This window comes from Ornithorhynchus anatinus, chromosome 1, assembly GCF_004115215.2.
Source record: "Ornithorhynchus anatinus isolate Pmale09 chromosome 1, mOrnAna1.pri.v4, whole genome shotgun sequence".
NCBI lineage: Eukaryota > Metazoa > Chordata > Mammalia > Monotremata > Ornithorhynchidae > Ornithorhynchus > Ornithorhynchus anatinus.
The window spans coordinates 26,419,726-26,443,193 of record NC_041728.1 but is presented as its reverse complement, the minus strand read 5'-3'; the positions used below and the strand labels follow the sequence as shown (position 1 = coordinate 26,443,193).

General features: G+C 48.6%; 1 protein-coding gene across 1 annotated transcript in view; it reads left to right on the top strand.

Annotated features, from left to right (window-relative positions):
- The first annotated feature begins 347 nt into the window (after positions 1 to 347).
- ARSB (arylsulfatase B) overlaps positions 348 to 23,468 on the top strand; it is a 128,129-nt gene continuing 105,008 nt past the window's right edge. Inside the window, exons 1-4 of the mRNA XM_029070778.2 lie at positions 348 to 692; positions 10,224 to 10,410; positions 15,146 to 15,336; positions 17,855 to 18,062. Coding sequence (XP_028926611.1) covers positions 375 to 692; positions 10,224 to 10,410; positions 15,146 to 15,336; positions 17,855 to 18,062 — 904 coding nt within the window. The 5' untranslated portion in view covers positions 348 to 374. The remainder of the gene's footprint in view (positions 693 to 10,223; positions 10,411 to 15,145; positions 15,337 to 17,854; positions 18,063 to 23,468) is intronic.

The window sequence follows — 23,468 nt, the reverse complement described above, 5'->3', positions numbered from 1 at the left end:
CGAGAAGTGAAGTGACTCGCCCAAAGTCACACAACTGACAAGTGGCCGAGGCGGGATTCGAACCCATGACCTCGGACTCCCAAGCCCGGGCTCTCTCCACTGCGCCACGCTGCTTCTCTGGGATGAAGACCGTGAGCCTCACGCGGGACAACCCGATTCCCCTGTATCTCCCCCAGCGCTCCGAACAGTGCCCTGCACAGAGTAAGCGCTTAACCAATACCAACATTGTTATTATTATTCCTTTTTTGGAGGGGGTGGGGGAATTTTTTCCTTTTTGAATTTCCGGCCAAGGGAGGCTGGGGGGGGGGAGAGAGGCGGGGCGGGGCGGGGCCCTGGTCCCGGCTCAGAGGACGTGGGGCCGAGCCGGGGTGGGGATGGCCGGGCTGCAGCTCCTGCAGCTGCTGCAGGTGGTGCAGCTGCTGCAGGTGGTGCAGCTGGTGCAGGTCCTGCAGCTGGTGCGGCTGGTGCAGGCCCTGCAGCCGGTGCAGCCTCTGCCCGCCTCGGGCCGGCCGCCCCACCTGCTGCTGCTGCTGGCCGACGACCTGGGCTGGCACGACGTGGGCTTCCGCGGCTCCGGCCTGGGCACCCCGCACCTGGACGCGCTGGCGGCCGGCGGCGTCCGCCTCGACAACTACTATGTGCAGCCGCTCTGCACGCCCTCCCGCAGCCAGCTGCTCACCGGACGCTACCAGGTAGGCGCAGGCGCGCCGGTCGCTTGCCCACGTGACATTCCCCCCCCCCCCCCCCCGGCCTCGGCCCCGGGCCGGGAGGGCCACTGCGCATGCTCCGCGTCGCCGGCCCCGCCCTCCCTCCGGGCCGGGAAGGGGCTCCTTCCCCTCGGCCACTGCGCATGCTCCGCGCCGCCGGCCCCGCCTTCCCTGGAGGCGGGGAATGGGCTCCTGCCTCTCGGCTAGTGCGCATGCTCCGCGTCGCCGGCCCCGCCCTCCCTCCGGGCCGGGAAGGGGCTCCTTCCCCTCGGCCACTGCGCATGCTCCGCGCCGCCGGCCCCGCCTTCCCTGGAGGCGGGGAATGGGCTCCTGCCTCTCGGCTAGGGCGCATGCTCCGCGCCGCCGGCCCCGCCCTCCCTCCAGGCGGGGAATGGGCTCCTGCCTCTCGGCTAGTGCGCATGCTCCGCGCCGCCGGCCCCGCCCTCCCTCCAGGCGGGGAATGGGCTCCTGCCTCTCGGCTAGTGCGCATGCTCCGCGCCGCCGGCCCCGCCCTCCCTCCAGGCCGGGAATGGGCTCCTGCCTCTCGGCTAGTGCGCATGCTCCGCGCCGCCGGCCCCGCCCCCCTCCAGGCCGGGAATGGGCTCCTGCCTCTCGGCTAGTGCGCATGCTCCGCGCCGCCGGCCCCGCCCTCCCTCCAGGCCGGGAATGGGCTCCTGCCTCTCGGCTAGTGCGCATGCTCCGCGCCGCCGGCCCCGCCCTCCCTCCAGGCCGGGAATGGGCTCCTGCCTCTCGGCTAGTGCGCATGCTCCGCGCCGCCGGCCCCGCCCTCCCTCCAGGCCGGGAATGGGCTCCTGCCTCTCGGCTAGTGCGCATGCTCCGCGCCGCCGGCCCCGCCCTCCCTCCAGGCGGGGAATGGGCTCCTGCCTCTCGGCTAGTGCGCATGCTCCGCGCCGCCGGCCCCGCCCTCCCTCCAGGCGGGGAATGGGCTCCTGCCTCTCGGCTAGTGCGCATGCTCCGCGCCGCCGGCCCCGCCCTCCCTCCAGGCCGGGAATGGGCTCTTGCCTCTCGGCTAGTGCGCATGCTCCGCGCCGCTGGCCCCGCCCTCCCTCGTGCCCCCCTCCCTCAATGGGCTCCTAACCTTTCGGCCAGTGCGCATGCTCCGCCCCGCTGGCCCCGGGGCTCCTTCTCCTCGGCCAGTGCGCATGCTCCACGCCGCCGGCCCCGCCCTCCCACGTGCCCCCCTCCCTCAATGGGCTCCTACCTTTCGGCCAGTGCGCATGCTCCGCGCCGCCGGCCCCGCCCTCCCTCGTGCCCCAGCTCCCTCGAGGTCGGGAATGGGCTCCTGCCCCTCGGCCACTGCGCATGCTCAGCCCCGCCCTCCCGCCCTCCTGCTCCCACAAGGCCAGGAATGGGCTCCCTCCCTCCGCAGGGATGGCAGCTCTCAGTAGGGCTTTGAAGAGGGGGAGAGAGTTAGTTTGGCAGAGGTGAGGAGGGAGGGCATGCCAGGACAGCGGGAGGACGGGGGCAAGGGGTCGACGGTAGGATAGGCGAGAACGGGGGACGGCGAGGAGGTGGGCGGCAGGGGAGCGGAGCGTGCGGGGTGGGCAGTGGAAAGAGAGAAGAGAGGAGAGGTAGGAAGGGGCAAGGGGATGGAGAGCCTCGAAGTCTAGAGTGAGAAGTTTTTGTTTCGTGCGGAGGTGGATAGGCAATCACTGGAGGTGTTTAAGAAGAGGAGTGACAGGCCCAGAACGTTTCTGCAGGAAGATGAGCCGGGCAGCGGAGTGAAGAATAGACTGGAGCGGGGCGAGAGAGGAGGAAGGGAGGTCAGAGAGAAGGCTGACACGGTAGTCTAGCCGGAATATAACGAGAGCCCGTAGCAGTAAGGTAGCCATTTGGGTGGAGAGGAAAGGGCGGATCTTGGCGATATTGTATAGGTGAAACCGGCAGGTCTCAGTAATGGATAGGATGCGTGGGGTGAACGAGAGAGACGAGTCAAGGATGACACCGAGATCGCGGGCCCGTGAGACGGGAAGGACAGCCGTGCCATCCACGGTGACGGGGAAGTCAGGGAGAGGACGGTTTGGGAGGGAAGATGAGCTCAGTTTTGGACATGTTGAGTTTTAGGTGGCGGGCGGACATCCAGGTGGTGACGTCCCGGAGGCAGGAGGAGATACGAGCCTGGAGGGAGGGGGAGAGGACTGGGGAGGAGATGTAGATCTGGGTGTCATCGGCGGAGAGATGGTAGTCGAAGCCGTGGGAGCGAATGAGTTCACCGAGGGAGTGAGTGTAGATGGAGAATGGAAGAGGACCAAGAACTGACCCTTGAGGAGCCCCTTCAGTTAGGGGATGGGAGGAGGAGGAGGAGCCCGCCAAGGAGACGGAGAATGAACGGCCAGAAAGAGGTGAGGAGAACCAGGAGAGGACGGAGTCCGTGAAACCAAGGTGAGATCAAGTGTGGAGAAGAAGGGGGTGATCGACGGTGTCGAAGGCAGCCGAGAGGTCGAGGAGGATTAGAATAGAGTAGGTTCTGCCTTCTTGCAGAACGCACATTCAGGAAAACTCACGCTAAAGTAGTAGCCCCTTGCCCCATGCATGCACCCAGCTGTTTCTTCTTGCTGTAATAATAATAAATGCTTTACTATGTCCCAAATATAAGGAAACTCTGGTTCGTTTCATATGGAATTAACCATCACTGGATATCGTGCCGACAGAAATTATGCTGAGGTTCAAGAGAGGGTGGGATAAATATTTGGACACGCCGGGAAAAGTAGGTTAAGGTTACAGTAGGGTACATTAAGGTAAACACCATGGCTTGAGCTCTCTGAGGGTCAGGAGTGACTCTCATTATCTTTGCTTGTGTCCTTTGCATTCATTCAGTCATATTTATTGAGCGCTTACCGTATTTATTTTATTAATGAGGTGTATATCTCCATGATTCTATTTATCTTGTTAATGTTGTTTTGCTCTTTTTTGCTTTGTTGTCTCCCCCGTTTAGACTGTGAGCCCGTCATTGGACAGGGATTGTCTCTATCTGTTGCCGAATTGTCCATTACAAGCGCTAAGTACAGTGCTCTGCACCTAGTAAGCGCTCAATAAATGCTGTTGAATGAATGAATGCAGAGCACTGTACTAAGCGCTTACAAGGTAGGCACAAAATATAACTGAATGAAGAAATGACTAAACAGTAACCACCATCCTGCGTCTCCAAGCATCCTGGTGCCGAGATTACAGATGGAAAACTGACCAAGTAATTGCCTTAATTTGCATGCAATTATTTCAAGTTTTATGTTTTGGGGCCCACCCATAGTTATATTATAGAACCTCAGAGCACCATCTGGTGGCAGACAGCTCCCGTAAAGTAGGAATAGAAATAAAAATCCATTTTTCCAGCAACCCGGAGGTTCCATTTCCGACAAGCTCCACGGTAAGGAAAGGCGGCGTGGTGGACACGTGACTTGATGGACGCCTTACGGATGCTTATAACCGCCCCTTCTATCGTTTCCGTGTGTACCGGTGGAAGAGTGTTCTCTATTTCCCCAACAGCGTTCTGTCCAAATAAAACTGAGTCAACTGCACGTAGGGAGCACGTGCTAGATTATATTGAGGGCTTCATTGCTGAAACGGTGCTCCCCAAGAACTGGTGAGTTACTTTGAGTGGACATTTAGTTACTAAGCCCGCTATGGGCGGGGAACGTGTCTACTAATTCCGTCGTATTGTTCTCTCCCAAATGCTTATTACAGTGCTCGCACATAGTAAGCGCTCAGTAAATATGATTGATTAATTAAGCATGCACTTCTCATGACATGCATGAAAGACTGCCAGATTTAAAATTATGTCGGGGATCTAACAATTATCTCTGAAGGAAGCGCCACAAAACGGGAGCTCTCTCTGTTTTTGGAGAACATTGTCTTTCTAGTGTCCCTCTCGTGTACCCATTCATATACATTTTATCCCTAGGGTTGCAGAAGTTATGAAGTCAGCCCTCCATTTTTCATTCCAAAGTAACCTATTGTCATCTAAGGATTTTGCATTATTCTTGATGCGTTTTACAGCTAAGTCATAGGCAACTGAGGAAAAGGTTTTAGCATTTGTGTGACAGACAAAATCATTCTTGAAAATCAGATACTCTGATAAATCGATCAATCGGTGGTATTTATTGTCTACTGTGTGCTTAGCACTGTACTAAAATCTGAGCCATTGTCTCTCATCATCTGGCTTTGTCCTTCCATTACATATTTCTTGCTTATTTTTCCTTTTCCAGATTTTTACTTTTTTTTTCTGTCTTCCCTTGGGCTCCACTTGGATATCTCTATTCAACTACGGGACTGCACCAGAAGGATTCCTGTCCCATTCTGCTCCTTCATCCTCCTCCTCCTCATCATCAACAATGGTGTTTATTGAGTGCTTACTGTGTGCAGAGCATTGAACTAAGCACTTGGGAGAGTACGGTAGAACAGAGTTGGCAAACGGGTTCCCTGCCCACAATGAGCGTACAGTCCAGAGTGGGAAAAGCAGTTCAGTGCTGCCCTCTGAACTAAAAAGAACTAAAAATAAACATTTCCTTGCGGCAGACCAGCAAGCCTAGCCAGTTCGGATGTTCAGGGACCAAAGGGTCAACACCAGATGGCCAACCCGGCCTGAGACCGCGAACCCCGTCCAAGCCTGTGGCTCAGCGTCAGAGTCGTAGGCTGCAATATGTGAAACACTCATGATAATCATGACAGGTCTGAACGTGGTGAAGGGTGGGGAGGGAGGGGGCCACCTCTCGTAATGCAGCTCCAGCAGGTGAACCATAGATTTCCTGCCTCAGCCTTCCCGAACAAGCAACTGGCTGGAATTTTAGGGCTCCCAGCTCTAGAGCTGACTAGTGAGATACGTTTTCTTGGGTGTGAAAGGAAGATAATGGGATCCTCCACTCGCCAGATCATCCAGTGTGGCAGCAACGGTGTGATAGAAATACATTTTTAGGGTGATAAATAAATCTGTTAAAACATAATTGGAAGAGGCCTTTGGCTCCACTGTGACTCCTGAAGAGTTTCAGATAGATTTCATTTATTTTTGTTCCCCTGTCCTCCCAAAGGCAATCACTGATTAGATTGCCATGGCCTAATTTCCCACGTTTTTTGCAGTCTTCCCCATCTGGGTGAAATCCCGCAATCCCGGAGACTGTGCAACTGTCTGGCATTTTCCCCACAGCCTGGGTTTTAGACCAAGCCCGGATGGAAGAGCAAATAAAGGGGTGGGTGAGGGTGGAGCTGGGTTTGCGTATCCCCTTTCAAACCCAGGAGAGTGAGCTTAAGATGGGCACCCGGTCCTAAGAACGGCAGCAACGAGGACTCGCGTGCTGGCCCTCCCTCCGGAGATGTAGCTGGGGCCCTGGATTCAGCGCTTTGCAGGGGTCAGGCAGGACTCCAGCAGTAGGGCTGGGTTAGGTCAGTACACGACCAAATCCGGTCGGGTCAGGGTTGGTTTCAGGCACCCCCCCTCAACCCCCCGCTGCCTAAATTCCACCCGGTTTCCCTTTGTGGCCCCTGAGTCCGGTTCAGGCGTGTTGGAATGGCCCGGTGGAAAGAACGTGGAGCAGAAAGTCAGGAGACCCCGGTTCTAGTCCCAGCTCAGCTCCTGGTCTGCTCTGTGACCTTGGACAAGTCCCTTAACCTCTCTGTGTCTCGGTTTCTTCACCCGTGAAATGGGGATTCTTCATCTCCCGCTCCCTTCTGCTTCACCCTGACTTGCTCCCTCTGCTCTTCCACCTTCCAGCCCCACAGCACTTATGTACAGATATGTCATTTTATTTATTTGTATTGATGTCTGTAAGCTCGTTGTGGGTAGGGAATGTCACTGTTCACAGCACTGTACGTTCTCAAGTGCTTAGTACAGTGCTCTGCACATAGTAAGTGCTCAATAAACACGAATGAATGAATGAATGAATATCTGGTCTCCTTCCCACTTAGACTATGAGCCCTGTATATGACCAGGTCTTTTTTTTTTTTAAAAAAAAAGGTATTTCTTAAGCACTTACTATGTGTCAAGCACTGTTCTGAGCCCTAGGAGGGCCTCACAATCTAAGAGAAAAACTGAGGCACAGAGAAGTGAAGTGACTTGCCCAAGGTCACACAGCAGACCAGTGGTTGAGCTGGGACTAGAATCAGAGTCGCCTTACTCTCCACTCCATGTTCTTTCCACCGGGCCATGCTGCTTCAAACGTGCCTGCCTCAGGCTTGGGGGCAACTTGTTTTGTCTTGTTTTGTTTTGTTTTCTTGTCTATCTCCCCCGTTTAGACTACGAGCCCACTGTTGGGCAGGGATTGTCTCTGTCTGTTGCCGAATTGTACGTTCAAAGTGCTTAGTACAGTGCTCTGCACGTAGTAAGCGGTCAATAAATACAATTGAATGAATGAACAAATAGGGGAAACATTGGAGAAGATCACCCAACAAGCATTTGGCAGACCCAGGATTAGAACCCAGGTCCACGGACTCCCAGGCCCCTGCTCTTTCCACCAGGCCATGCTGCTTCTCTATGTCGAATCTGAGAATTTTGTACCTATCCCAGCATTTAGCATGGTGCGAAGCATGTATGGGGGCAGAGCCCAGTAGAAGATTAAACTAACTCAAAGAGACATGCAAATGAGCACTTTCCTGTTGTCTCTGGCACCGCAACCGGGTGCCTAAAACTCGCTTGTCTCCCCAGTAGCAATAATAGTATTAATCGTTTACTGTGTCCGGAGTACTAGGTGTTAGGAAAGAATAGCCAGGTGGGAATTAGCCACAGCCCCTCCCCCTCGAGGCTCACAATCTAACGACGTGGCTATCACGGCACATAGGAGACATGAAGAAAGCCCCAGATGTTTCCACGCTTGCCTCCAGTCACGGCAGAAGTGAGGTCAGAGCTGGTGGTGCGTGTGTGGGCCCCACGCTGAGAAGGCTTAGCTTAATCCAGGCTCTTCTAGGTCAGGTCAACCTGGGTCCATTTGTCCCCCCCCAACAGATGGTCTGTGCTGGGGAGAATGTGCCAGCTTGGGCATCGAGAGCCCTGCAGGGCTCCACCCATGGGTGCCCAGTGCCCAGGGAGACCTTTAGTGACCAAGCAAGGACTTCCAGGGAGAAGCAGCTCTGGAGAGAAGATCTGGAGGAGGAGGAGAATAGAGGAGTGCGGGGAAATTTGGAAATAAAATTCTGCTTTGGTCAAATAATAATAGCGATGGCATTTGTTAAGCCCTTACTATGTGCCAAGGACTGTACTAAATACTGGGGTAGATACAAGCTAATCAGGTCGGACACAGTCCCTGTCCCACGTGGGGCTCACGGTCTCGAGCCCCATTTCACGATGGGACCATTTCACAGATGAGGTCACCGAGGCACAGATAAATGAAGTGACTTGCCCAAGGTCACACAGCGAAGAAGTGGCCGAGCAGGATCAGAACCCAGGTCCTTCTGACTCCCTGGCCGGGGCTGTATCCACTAGGCCACAATGCTTCCCTCGTTCCATCACGTGCTAACCTCTTCTGTTTAGACCAGGCTTAGAAAATGATTGGTGAGCATATAAATTCTAGAGCTTCCATAGTTAAATGCTCTAATAGACCCAAAACACATCTTTGAGGGTGGTCCAGCATTTTTCTTCAGCTTTCCCAGTAATGTCATAAAACTGTCCGGCCCAATAAATTCTCAAGGACAGAAAGGAACAAATTCCCTGTCATCTATTACCATAGATAATGGAGTGAGGCTTCAGCCGATCGCCTGGCATGTTGCCTGTTGGTAAGAAAAAGCCAAATCACAGACCATTCTCTGGCACTGCTTTGTGGTGATCAGAATTAATTTTCTGTGTAACTGATGCATTGCCATTTTTATCCACCTAGCGTCCTCCTCGGTAAATCTTCCGGGATCTGGTCCTAACTAGGATCTTGGTTTTCTTCGGTCTGCTCCCCGCCGCCCTCAACCCATCCGTGTTCCGATTAAGCAGATAATACACATCTGCACGACCACTTTGTACAAGGGATGTGGTGGTTTTTCATCACAGCCTACGTGTTGCAACATCCGCCTTGCTGGTCCAAGCCAACATCCGTCGGTTCAGTGTCCGAACGGTTGATAGGGCCAGGGGTGCCAGGGAATAAAAATTACGGTGTGTGTTTGCTGCCGACAATAATCCCCGAGTCACACTTTGTAGATCCATCCTTTGTTCCGTCTGGTGGGAACAGCGCCTCTAGACCGTAAACTCGTTGTGGGCAAGGAATGTGTCTGTTTCTTCTCATACTTTCCCAAGCGCTTAGTACAGTGCTCTGCGCAAAGTAAGGGCTCGATGAATATGATTGAATGGAGGTGGGGAGAAGGGCGAGTTGTGGAATACTGTTCAGGTATAAGCGGAGTTCTTCGCTCTTCTCCGTCCAGGATATGTGCCCTCTTACTTGAATGCTACCAAATCCCCACACACCAAAAGAGAGCAGGTAAACATAAATCCCTGTAGAAGAAAAGATGAAAATCCTTCTCATGAATTCCATTTAAATGAGAATTAATGAAAATTTAATTCCATTAAATTGGAAGACCATTTATTTAATTCCAGAGCTGACTTTCTCTTGAGGACACTTTCACAACCCTGCATTTATCTGTATGCCTGGAAGGGCAAACACTAAGAGGAATTTGGAGTTTGTGGCACCTGGATGAGGCAGAAACAAACTGGCATCTTCTTTGTTACTTTTGGGTAACTTTAAGGATATTGAAAACATGTTTTCCTATGTGTTTATCAGGTCTGAGAGGGTAGGATTTGAATTCGAGTCCTCTAATAGGAAGGAATTAAGGCAGTAGTAATAACCGGTCTCCATAAGTCGTACATTATCAACAGTGATTCATCATGGGAAAATTTCCTCAGAATTAATCGAAGCAAGTTGATCTTCCAAGGCCCCCTTTATCCCGCCTTCCACCTCCCCGCCATTAGCAACAATCTTGTTTTAGGAGCTGTCTTTCTCCCCTCACCTTCAGTCTGTTGCTAAATCCCACCAGTTTTTCCTCCACAACGTTTCCAGGCTCCCCCCGCAACCTCCGCATCCAAATGAAGACGCATCCTGTTCCAAGAGCTAATCATAACTTGTCTAGACAAGCGTGTCGGCCTCCTCACTGGTTTCCCAATTTCCAGACTCTTTTCTAGTCCAGATTCTACTGCTGCCCCAATCGTTTTTCTAAAATGTCACTTGGCATACATCATCCTGCGTACAAGAGGCCCTCGATAAATTCCCACCGATGGACTGATTGAGCTCTCTTCTGAACACTGTAAAATCTTCCATCACTTATAGTGATTAAACCAAGCGTTGTGTTGAGCTAAGAACGGCAGGTATTCGATCCTTGAAGAGGCGAGAAACCTTCTGGGCAGGAGAGCTTCCATTTCAGGGGATAAACAACAGCTTTCCTTGGACTCCAAAGTAGAGTCATTAGGCCTGCTGCAGTAAGGAAGAGACCGAGCAAAGGTTTTACTCAGTCTTACCGGGTTCTGCTTCCCCGGGCCCTTGCTGACTCACTGAACCTTGTAATGTCACTAACACCCGACTCTGTATTTATCTGTTCAAGATCCACACCGGGCTACAGCACCAGATCATCTGGGCTTGCCAGCCTAACTGTGTTCCTCTGGATGAGAAACTCCTGCCCGAGCTTCTGAAGGAGGCGGGATATGCCACCCACATGGTGGGGAAGTGGCACCTGGGCATGTACCGAAAAGAATGCCTTCCGACCCGCCGAGGATTCGATTCGTATTTCGGTAATGAAAATACCCCGGACTTTTTACCGCCAACTGGTAGCTCTTTTATTTGTTTGCATTTATGGTGTTTATTATGTGTCGAGCACGGTTTTAAGTAGTGGGGTAGATACACGTTCATCAGGCCAGGAACGGTCCCTGTCCCACACGGGGCTCACGGTCTAAGTAGGAGGGAGAACGGGGATTGAATCTCCATCTTCAGTTGAAGAAACTGAAGCAAGAGAAGTTAGGTGACCTGCCCAAGGGCACACACAGCCGGCAAGTGTGGGAGCCGGGATCAGAACCCAGGTCCTCGGGCTCCCAGGCTTGTTTTATCAGTAAAGCACCCTGTTAAAGACAAGCGAGAAGTGGGAACTTGAGGGCCCAACAAATCAGCCAGCCCCAACTCTGCCTAGCTTAAGCTTTCCTTGCATTGAAAATGAAGCTTGTGTGATTCTTTGGAAGGCAGGTGATTACCTTTTAAGGGAGCTAAAAGGCTTAATACAGAGCGTGGCACATAGTAAGTGCTTAACAAATACCATTTTAAAAAAAGGGTAGTTCTGTTCATTCCTCCACGGGATGACCACGTTTCCCCAGTGGGCGCTTGTTCACTGCAGAGTACCGTCCAGTTGAATTTTTCAGAAATTCGAATCAAAAGCTCAGACAAGCCAAGTTTTCCACATATCCTTGGTCGAACACTTACCCGTGAGCCAGTATTTAGAAGTTGTCTCTGGCTCATGTGTTTAAGAAGGCAAATGGAAGGTTGCCTACCCTGGTACAGTTCCTGAGGAACGATCTGCCTTTAAAATGACTGGAGACGCCCACGCACACCCACAAATCTGTCTTTTCTCCCTCTCTCTAAGAGAGGACAGTGGTGCTGCCCGGGGTGCCATCTTGCTCTGCGATTGGCTAGGAGATGGCACCCGCTGCGAATTGATCGCAGTGCTCGGGGCAGATGGTTAGGGTTGGAGGCTTCTCAGGTCGCCTTCCACATTGCGCAGCGGGACCGACCGCCCCACAGCTGCGGTGGATTACGGGGTGCGTGGAAACCCCAGCAGCCGTGGGCCCAGTCCCGCTAACGTCACCCCGCAATGTCGCAGAGGCCGCAGAGGGTAAGTGTCGTCTACGGAGCGTGCCACCACCCTGAGGGAGAAACGATCGACCCTCTCTGGCGTGTGGCAGCTCGGCCCCGTCTCGGGCAGGACCGGGACCGAGACTCACCTCGGAGAGCAGCGGGGCTCGAGAGCCAGGCAGGTGAGCGTCTGGCCTCCTCGCTGCCGTGGCCGGCTCTAGACCGTAAACGAGCAAGGAGGGGCACTGCCAGTGGGTTGGCAGGACCCCCGAGGCAGTAGCGGTAAAAATATAGAGAAAGGCCGGGCTTCCTTCCACTGGACTCGGAAGCCACTTAAACGTTAACAGGGATCGGGGGGGTGGGGGGAAACGCAGTGCCACAGGAGCAGGGGGGTTGGGGACGCCCACTCATTCATTCATTCATTTATTGAGTGCTTACTGTGTGCAGAGCACTGTAATAAATGCTTGAGAGAATAATCATAAGGATGGTATTTGTGAAGCGCTTACTATGTGCCAGGCACTATTCTAAGCACCGGGGTAGATACAAGGTAATGGGGTTGGGCACAGACCCTGTCCCACTTGGGGCTCGTATAGCAATATAACAGACACGTTCCCTTCCTACAACGAGCTTAAGGGAAACGATCTCTGGACAGGCTTTGGGAAAAGGATGTGTGCGATGCCTTTATGTTACGGGAGCCAAGAGAGTCACCTCTGCCTTGGAGGAGAACTGATGATGTGTGTGTGTTTCTGCAAAGACACATACTCTCTTTTTCCCTCCCTCCCTCCCTCCCTCTCTCCCTCTCCCCCTCTTCCCCTCTTCCTCCCTCTCCCCTCCCACCCTTCCGATGAATGAGGAAACCCCTTAATATTACCACAAATGGTATTATTCCCCAGGAAATAGTTTGACAATTCTATAATCTGTGACCTTTGGACATTTGGAATTCCCCCTCATCCTTAACCCCACAGCCCTTATGTGCAAATAGTTAAGTGATTTATTTTAAACGATTTATCCATAGTAATGCCTTTCTCCCCCTCTAGACTGTGCAGGGAATGGGTCTGCTGCTTTCTCTTGTATCCTCCCAAGTGCTTAGAACAGTGCTCTGCACATAGTATTATTATTATTACTGTGATGGTATTTGTTAAGCACTTACTATGTGCCTAGCACTGTTCTAAGCCCTGGGGTAGATAAGCACTGGGGTAGATACAGGGTCATCAGGTTGTCCCACGTGCACAGTCTTAATCGATTAGACTGTAAGCCCGTCAGTGGGCAGAGACTGTCTCTATCTGTTGCCGATTTGTACATTCCAAGCGCTTAGTACAGTGCTCTGCACATAGTAAGAGCTCAATAAATACTATTGAATGAATCCCCATTTGACAGATGAGGTAACTGAGGCCCAGAGAAGTTAAGTGACTTGCCCAGAGTCACACAGCTGATAAGTGGTGAAGCCGGGATTAGAACCCACGACCCCCCAAGCCCTGGCTCTTTCCACAAAGCCACGCTGCTTCTCCAAGCACTCAATAGTAAGCACTCAATAAATACCACTGATTGATTCTAATAACCAATTCATATTAAATCCTAGATTTTGATTTTGTTTCTAAATCAATCAGAAATTTGAATCCAAAGCTCAGACAAGCCAAGTTTTCCACATGCCCTTGGTCGAAAATCAAAATCCTTTGATTTTGTTTCTAGATTTGCCCCTCTGACCTTTCAGTGCATGTGTCTTTTGTCAGAGCCTTGTGTTGGGAAAGGGACAGCTCAGCTCTGAATTTCCCCCAACCTTTTAACATAACTGTAGTGCTGCTGCCATTATTCAAATGAAGTTTTAGATACCATCATGAAACAAACCCAAAGATGAAATTGCCCAAAATATTTTTCTTTTTTTCCTCTCTCTCCCTTTCTTTTAAGACTTGGGCAGTAGTCATCTCAAGATTTAATTGCTTTCAGAGCATAAATTAATGCTTATAAATTTGGGTAATGATGACAAGCTCTGGGTAACTCCTATTATTATTATTTTATTACTTGACATCAGGTTAGCAATTAAGCTATTTACAAGTTAATGGAGCAGAAGAATGTGAACAGGTAGCTGCCATTTTCCCGGCATCATCTTAATTTTAGTATTTAGCTCATCTTTTCACTGGGTATCAGATCAATCAATCAGTGGTATTTATTGAGTGCTTACTATGTGTAGCACACTGTACTAGATGCTTGGGAGAGGCCAATACAACAGAGTTGGCAGATGTGTCCCCTGCCCACGGCGAGCTTATAATGTTGGTATTTGTTAAGCGCTTACTATGTGCCGAGCACTGTTCTAAGCGCTGGGGTAGACACAGGGGAATCAGGTTGTCCTCCGTGGGGCTCATAGTCTAGAGGGGGAGAGAGGTATTAATAAAAATAATAATATCAAATAGATGGATTCACTGAACTCCACGTATCCCTTACAAATACAACATCCTGGTCTTCCCCGTGGTCCCTCATTTATGGAGCAAGGAAAAAAAGCCCCGTTCTCCAGAATTCCCTGTTCACCCAAATAAAGATCCAGATTATTTTCTTGGGAACATTTCTTCTTTTCCTTTGCAAGCAGCCAGCTGCATCAGCCATATGGAGGGAAGCAGACTCTCTTTTTTAGGGAACAGATTTCCATGAGTATGTTTAATATATATTTCTCTCTTTGTTTCCCAGTGGATTTTGCACATACATCATTCAGCCGGGAAACAAAAGCATTAGTTCCGTGTAATGTTTTGAGAATTTGATGAATCATGGAAAATGAGGAGTTGTGCAAAAACAAATCATTTTCTTTGATAATTTATGTCATATTGCATGACAGGAGTTCTGGAGCCAGGGGAGATCTTTGGCTGACTCCAGTGTTGTTATTTAAGATGAGGTTCTGCTGTTTGCAAGGATTTGGCTGCAGAGAGTAAGAGGAAGTAGGATCGGCTGATTAAAACCTTTGAGGAAAAGAGAACAGGAGTATTTCCAGAAACAACCCCTCTTGGAGACCTCTTTACTTATGCTTAATGGTGGAGTTATGCAACTGACCATATATTTGCCCAGGATAAATTTGGCTTAATAGATGGGCACCTAATTTCAGGATTACTGTATTGAATGTGGGTGTTTTTTTGGTTTCTCCCCGCATCATTTGAAATGATAGTATGTATACTGTTCTCTCTCTCAGAATCGATTTGTTTCTTCCACCAGTTGGTGTCAGTATCTGATTAGAATGAACTGTGTGTGGGAATATCATTCCTGTGAACAACCTAAATTGTCCATTTTGAAAATGATTTTAGTATTGTTTGCACTGCACAGTATGATGTCAAAAAATGCAGTTGTTTTGATGAACAGATAATTAATGAACTTTGGTCTCTCTTCCCTAAGCCTTTCCTAGATAGATGGTTTTACTTTGTTCCAGGCCTGAAATTTCTTATGTAGGTAATCGGTATCAACCAGATACATCTGAGGTTACCGAACTGTGTGGGCAAATAGGTTGGGAGCTTCTCATCAAAATTCATTTTCGACGTTTTATATTGTCAAACGAAGAGTCATTCGGGAGACCTGCTCTTATTAGCCCTGTTTTCTGATTAGCTTTGTCACGGGTAATCCAGCGCATTAGGCGATTAAATGCCGAAACATTAGTTTACATAATAAGTTGTATGCTGTGCTGACTGCTTTCGTCTTCCATCCTTGTTCTAGGATATCTCCTCGGTAGTGAGGATTACTATTCCCACGAGCGTTGCGTGTTAATCAGAAGCTTGAATGTAACCCGATGTGCCCTTGATTTTCGAGATGGAGAAGAAGTTGCAGTTGGATATAAAAATATGTATTCAACCAATGTATTTGCGAAAAGGGCTGTAGACCTAATTGCTAACCATCCACCTGACAAGGTATGTTTCAGCCGTTCCTATGCTGTTGAAATGCTCTCCGGCAAGCATGTAGATTGCCAATTCTAACGACCTGCCAAATTAGGTAAAAACAATTATCCATATAAAGTTCGTACTTATGCCACAGGAAGTAACCACTAAGAACCAAAAAGTCTTGTGACTATTTTTTACTAATCTCAAGACCTTTTCTAAAAGCCCCATGAGCCTTGGTGACTGGGAGAATTCATCAGAGTAGAATATCCCTTGGGCAGGGAACGAGATGACCAACTCTCTCGAGCTCTTAGTACAGTGCTCTGCACACAGTAGGCACTCAATAAATGCCATTTTTGATGATGATAATATCTTCAATGGGCTGGACATAGGCTAGGATTGGATGGCACCAGGATATCCAAGGAACTCCTGGATTGTGGCTGAAGAGAGACCTCTGTCATCAGGGAGACAACAAATTAAGACTCAGTGAAGCAGTCTCACTGTCAGTCACAGTAGCCAAAAGACCCACCAAACTGATTTTTGGCAGTGAGGTGGTGAAGGAATTATTCTTTTTGAGCAGCGGTTTAGGGAAGAGCATGATATCAGAAACAAGCTCTCCAACAGTGACAGGCTCTGTACAGAGAACACGTCAGTGTGGAAAGGGCTTCCTTTAAGTGTCCTTGGTGTTAAATACACTGTCAGGCAAAGATTCATTTTTCCAGCGTCTCCTGCCCTCAGGATACTATTTGACTGTCACTAATGTAATCTTCAAGCACAAAGAAAAATGAAAGAAAACATACATATACACGGACGCGCCCACCCACGCGCGCATATAGACCATAAGCTCGTTGGGGGCTGGGAATGTGTCTGCCAACTCTGTTGTACTCTCCCAAGCACTTAGTACATAATAAGCACTCAGTAAATACCATTGATGTTGATGATATAAATATCTAGACAAAATATGACTCAACTATACACACACACACACTTTCAGCCCAGGATTCCTGCAGGATCTGCTAATAAGAAACGATTTCTTCAAGTGCACTGTATTTGTATTTCTGCTATGAAACAATGCTAAAAAAGGAAGGAAGACAGTAGAGTTAAAGTGAGGCAGAAGGATGCAGAGCACCTCAAGCTAGCATATAGAGAAACATACTTGTGGTTTTTAAAGGGAGAAAAACTTACTAAAATAGCAGCATCTTACAAGGAATTTTAAAGAAGCGAATGATTACAGACCCAGGTTTGAAGCCCAATGTACCAATTGGAAAACCTCACCCAGAGATTCTTTTATGATAGGAGAGCTAATGATAGGCTCAAAGTCTGATGCACTCAGATTTAAACATTTTCTTTATGAAACGTGCCTGGAGTATTGAAGGGGTTTTGTTTAATGTAGAAACTAGTTATCTTAGCAAGGGGAGAACCTCTTTGAATACATGCCTCAATTAAGCATCCAGTATGATTAGAAAAGAGCTCCTGTGTCCTGTCTAGAAAATGCTGCTATGTTAAGACTAATGAGTTTGAAGAAACTGGTCAAAATATTAACTTCTAACTTTATTCAAAGCAATTTGGCAGTAGCAACTTATCATTGGGAATTTATTGATTTCTGATTATTAAAAGTGATAAGCAAACCATAATGATGTTTTCTTTTATGGGTATTTGCAGTGCTCTCTAGGAAGAGCCCAGTGTAAAACCAAGCTTTCAAATGGGGTACGTTGAATCTGGAGCAACTTGCTCATTTTGAGGAGGTAGTTGGACCCTGAATCTAAACCCCACTTCTGAATTTCTACCATTCATTGTGGTAGAATGATACACCAAGTTACTTAACCTTTTTGGGCTTCGGTTTCCATTAACAGGAAAATGAGGGTCATAGCCAGCCTACTAAGCTGCTATGAAAATCTAGACAATAAAGTGATAATGTCTGGTGGAAAACCTCTGGCCCAGCTTGTCCGATGAAAGGTCTAATAGAAAGACAAAACAGAGATAGAATATGGGACAGGAATTGGTTTGGAAGGAAGGAGAAAAATATCTAAAGCTGAAGGAAAGACTGGTGTAAATACCATAATAATAATGATAATGAGAATAATAATAGTAGTTGTTAAGCAGTTACTGTGTGCCAAGCATTATACTAATATAATATAATATACTAGATAATCAGGTTGGGCACATCTCTGTCCCACATGGGGCTCATAGTCTAAGCAGGAGAGGATCAATCCAGCATTCGGAACAGGGAGGAGGAGGAGAGGAAACCAGCCGTTTCCCAATTTTGAGGAATTAATTGTTGACATATCTAATTATTATCCTCGATCGAAGGCTAAGAGTAAATGGTTTTTTTTGCTTTCCGTCCCCCCCTGTAAAATATGTGAGCAGAAAAGTCAGACCTTTCCCGAGAAAGTGGGTGACCAGTCCTTCTTTTATAGGAGTCTCCTTGAGCAAAGTGGGGAGATCAGGGGAAAAAGGAAAGGCAATCACAATACTAATAAGATGATGCATCCAGGCCTATAGTTGATGCATGGGTGCTTTCTTAACCAATTTATATGACTTTTTTTTCCAGCCTCTTTTTCTTTACCTCGCCTTCCAGTCTGTTCATGAGCCCCTTCAGGTCCCAGAAGAATACGTGAAACCGTACAGCTTCATCCAAAACAAAAAGAGGCGTAATTATGCAGGAATGGTGTCCATAATGGATGAAGCAGTGGGAAATGTCACTGCCGCCTTAAAAAGACATGGGCTCTGGGACAACACGGTGTTGATCTTCTCCACGGGTAAGTCTGACAGACGTTAAAATCGTCTTCAGGCCAGGGAGGAATTCCGTGTTCGATAAGCTTAAACGAAGACAAATGGGAGAATTTAGCAGCTTCTTATGAAAATAGAGTCTAACTGCAGGTCTGGAACAAAATAGCGTAGGGTAAAACGATTTCCCTGAAGTGAGAGACATGTGACCACTTCCCCTTTAAAGTGGCAGAACATTTGCGGATGTTCCTAAAAGCAAGAAAATAATAACCCTCTGCAGGAATGGGTAGACATTGGGCAAATCTGTTTAAATGGTGCCCAGCAGCCCTTGGTCTTAAGCCCCTTCACCCAGTGTGGCTCCCTACTGATAGACCTGAAGAGAGTTGTGCAAACAAGATCTGCAGAAAGATAAGCAATAAAATGAATCATTTTCCTGCTGGTTTAAGAGATGAAAGCCAAATGTTGGTATTCTTGATGAAAAAAATCTATTTGTCAGGGAGCGGTATTAACATTTTTCTGTTTCTCTTCATATTGCATTTTTGACTGAATGGGATTTTTACTTAGGTCCTTAGGAATTTCCAATCTTAAAACAACTTCCAGATTCTCTCCCCTTGTGATTGAATGATCATGTATCCCAGCACTTCACACAGGGCTCGGCACTTAGTATCTGCTACTAAATTCCATAGTAATTATTACTGTTATTGTGATTTATTGAGCAGGATCTTGCAGAATACCAAGAATCCACGTAGGCCCAGTAATAGAATAGCCAGGGTAGATACCAAAGTCAGGATCTTGCCGTAGGAAAATGAGGTAATGCCAGTATCTCAAACCATGGGGAATACGGAGCTTTTTTGTAGAAAAGTTATTGCAACAGACTGTAGTTTTAGACAGTTGGAAAGCGTAGGCTCCGCATCTTGAAGAAGCCATCCCAGATTAATTACCGTTCAAATGAATTGATGCCGTGTTTCTACAATTCTGTTATGGTTCCCATTGGTACTATATGTTTTTAATAGCAGCTATCAACACAATCAGTTTCTGTTTACTCCTAGACAAGGGCCGGGCAATTAGGAGAAACTAAAGTTGCAGGTCTTTTCCCTCGGGAGGTTTCCCTGTGATAACTGACAATTTATTCTGCCCAAAGTGAAATTTAATAATATGATTGAAACCCCAGGAAATTGGGCACAGATCTGGGAAATCACAGGACAGTGATTCATTTTTTCCAGTCTTCTCACTTCCCTTCACGCCACGATACTTTCTAGGCATAGGAACATCACACGCATTAGGGACGCAGCTTCCAATTAAACAAATGTTGAAGCCCTTTAAGTAGAGAAAACCATGAAGCGCATTCAGCCTCCCAGTATCACCCTTATGTAGAGACTTTGGGGAGTCGGAAAGACGGGGTTAGAGAGAGCCACAGGGATTGCAGGGGGCACAGCATCCGTGTACATTGTGGAATGGAGTTTTGCTGGGCTGGCGGTTCTCAAGTTACCCCCTTCCCCCCAACGAACACCCACCCCACACTTCCCACCCCCAATTACGTGGTGGCTGCATTCCTACTTACCAGTCATTCAATCTGTCAACTGTATTTATTGAGCGCCTATTCTATGCAGAGCACTGTACTGAGCACTTGGAAGGGTACGATATAACAATATAACAGATACATTCCCTGCCCACCGTAGTCTCCCTCTAGACCACAAACTCATCGTGGGCAGGGGATGGGTCTACCAACTCTGTTGTACTGTAATAGTAATAATAATGTTGGTATTTGTTAAGCACTTACTATGTGCAGAGCACTGTTCTGAGCGCAGGGTAGATACGGGGTAATCAGGTTGTCCCACGTGAGGCTCGCTGTTAATCCCCATTTTACAGATGAGGTAACTGAGGCACAGAGAAGTTAAGTGACTTGTCCACAGTCACACAGCTGACAAGTGTGACTTGTCGCACTTCATTTTATTTTATTGCTGTTGTTTTAATGAGATGTACATCCCCTTGATTCTATTTATTGCTATTGTTTTTGTCTGTCTGTCTCCCCCGTTTAGACCGTAAGCCCATCAGTGGGCAGGGACTGTCTCTATCTGTGGCCGATTTGTACATTCCAAGCGCTTAGTACAGTGCTGTGCAGATAGCACTCAATAAATACTATTGAATGAAAGTGGCAGAGCCAGGATTCGAACCCATGGACCTCTGACTCCCAAGCCCGGGCTCTTTCCACTGAGCCATGCTGCTTCCCTGTACTGTCTCAAGCACTTAATACAAGGCTCCGCACACAGTAAGCGCTCCTTGACTGATTAATCCAGAAATTAGGCCCGGCCACCAGTTGTCTCAGAGGGAAAAATGGAGTCTCCCGTCAGGACGGAGAGTGACATATGGATCTTGGTTCATTCAGTCGTATTTATTGAGCATTTACATGTGCAGAGCACTGTACTAAGCAGTTGGGATGTACAATTCGGCAACAATCCCTGTCCAACAATGGGCTCACAGTCTGAAAGGGGGAGACAGACTGCAAAACAAAACAAGTAGAGGATCTTGATGGTCAGACCATAGGACTGAGAATCTGGGTGAAAGGACGGTCCCACCTGACTGCTCTCTTTCTTGCCAGCTAAGTTGGTGTTCAGTGAAAAAGAGGAGTTTGGAGAAGATGGTTCGAAACCATCTGAAATAGTATATAACTTGTAGTAGAAACAGCGTGGCTTAAGTGGAAGAGCACGGGCTTGGGAGTCAGAGGTGGTGGATTTTAATCCTGGCTCCGCAAATTATCAGCTGTGTGACCTCAGGTAAGTCACTTCACTTCTCTGGGCCTCAGTTATCTTATCTGTAAAATGGTGATTAAGACTGTGAGTCCCACGTGGGACAACCTGATTGGTTTGTATCTACCTCGGGGCTTAGGACGGTGCTTGGCACATAGTAAGCGCTTAACAAATCCCATAATTATAATTACTCATAGCAGCGTGCGCTAGTGGAACAGACCCGTGTGCTAGTGGAACAGACCCGGGCTGTGTGACCTAGGACCAGTCACTTAACTTCTCTGTGTCTCAGTTTATCGTCTGTAATCTGAGGATCCAGACTGTGAGCCCCATTTGGGACATAGACCGTGTCCAAACTGAATATCTTGTATCTACTCCAGCACTTGATAGAGCGTGTGGTAGAGAGTAAGCACTTAAGTGCCATTAAAAATATTACACAGAGCAGAATCCAAAGACCTCGTGGAAAATGAAGCATTGTTTTAAGTTATATAGGGCCAAATCTCAAACTGGACGATCGGATTTCACTTGCTTCTCTGACTTATTGGGGTTTGCTAGTGCCTCATGGGGAATCAGTCAATCAGTGGTATTTATTGAGTATTTACTCTGTATAGAACACTGTACTAAGCACTTGGGAGAGTCCAGTACAACAGCACTGGTATTCATTCATTCATTCAACAGTATTTATTGAGCGCTTACTATGTGCAGAGCACTGTACTAAGCGCTTGGAATGTACAAATCAGTAACAGATAGAGACAGTCCCTGCCCTTTGCCGGGCTTACAGTCTAATCGGGGGAGACAGACAGACAAGAACAATGGCAATAAATAGAGTCAAGGGGAAGAACATCTCATTAAAACAATAGCAAATAAATAGAATCAAGGTGATGAACATCTCTTAACAAAATAAATAGGGTAATGAAGATATATACAGTTGAGCGGACGAGTACAGTGCTGAGGGGAGGAGACGGGAGATGGGGAGGAGCAGAGGGAGAGGGGGGAGAAGAGGGTTTAGCTGCGGAGAGGTGAAGGGGGGTAGAGGGAGCAGAGGGAAAAGGGGAGCTCAGTCTGGGAAGGCCTCTTGGAGGAGGGGGTAGAAATGTTTCCTGCCGTTAAGGAGTTTGCAGTCCAGAGGGGAAGACGTGCATTGAAATAGATGATATTTATATAACTAAGTGGTGTGGGGCTGGCCTTGTCTTACCTTAGCCTGTGGAGTCGTCTCTGACACAGTGACTCCCAGGACCCATCTCTTCCAGAGCGCCCCACCTCCATCTGCAGTCGTTCTGGTAGTGGATCCAGAGAGTTTTCTTGGTAGGAGTATGGAAGTGGTTTACCGTCGCTTCCCTTCCGCGCAGTAAACTTGAGTTTCCGTCCTGGACTCTCTCCTGTGCCGCTGCTGCCCAGCACGGGTGAGTTTTGACTTGTGGCAGATGGCCTTCCACTCGCTAGCCACTGCCCAAGCTAGGAATTCATTCAATAGTATTTATTGAGTGCTTTCTATGTGCAGAGCACTGTACTAAGCACTTGGAATGTACAAATCGGCAACAGATAGAGACAGTCCCTGCCCATTGACGGGCTTACGGTCTAATCGGGGGGACTGGACAGCCCTCTGCTTGACTCTCCCTCCCGTAGCCGAGACTGGTAGAGGACTGGAAACTCTCCAGGTGCGACCCTGAGGCGGTGGGGGCTGGTGGCGGGATGAATATCAAGTGCGTAAAGGGCTCAGATCCAAGTGAGGGGACACAGAAAGGAGACGGAGTAGGTGAACCAATTCACACATTTCTAATGTACAGTCAATTTTCAATAGATTGTTTTAAATGAAAGCCAAAGCGTGGCCTGATGAGAAGCGGTGGGGCCTAGTCGAAAGAGCACGGGCCTGGGAATCAGAAGACCTGGGTTCTAATCCTGGGTCCGCCTCTTGTCTGCACGGTGACCTCGGGGAAGGCACCTTAGTTCTCTGTGCCTCTGGTACCTCATCTGTAGAATGGAAATTGAGACTGTGAGCACAGGGACTGTGTCTAACCTGATTAGCTTGTATCGCCTCCGGTGCTTAGTACAGTACAGTGCTTAGAGAAGCAGCATGGCTCAGTGGAAAGAGCCCGGGCTTTGGAGTCAGAGGTCATAAGTTCGAATCCCTGCTCGGCCACCTGTCCGCTGTGTGACTTTGGGCAAGTCACTTCACTTCTCTGGGCCTCAGTTACCTCATCTGTAAAATGAGGATTAAGACTGTGAGCCCCACGTGGGACAACCTGATTCCCCTGTATCTACCCAGCGTGGCTCAGTGGAAAGAGCACGGGCTTCGGAATCAGAGGTCAAGGGTTCAAATCCCGGCTCGGCCACTCGTCAGCTGTGTGACTTTGGGCAAGTCACCTCACTTCTCGGTGCCTCAGTTACCTCATCTGTAAAATGGGGATTAAGACTGTAAGCCCCATGTGGGACAACCTGATTCCCCTGTGTCTACCCCAGCGCTTAGAACAGTGCTCGGCACATAGTAAGCGCTTAACAAATACCAACATTATTATTATTACCCCAGCGCTTAGAACAGTGCTTGGCACATAGTAAGCGCTTAACAAATACCAACATTATTATTATTATTATTACAGTCCCTGGCACATAGTAAGTGCTAAACAAATGCTGTAGAAAAATATAGTTGTGATTGTGTTCTCTTAGCAATGCTAGAATGGGTCACTTTCTTGTAGG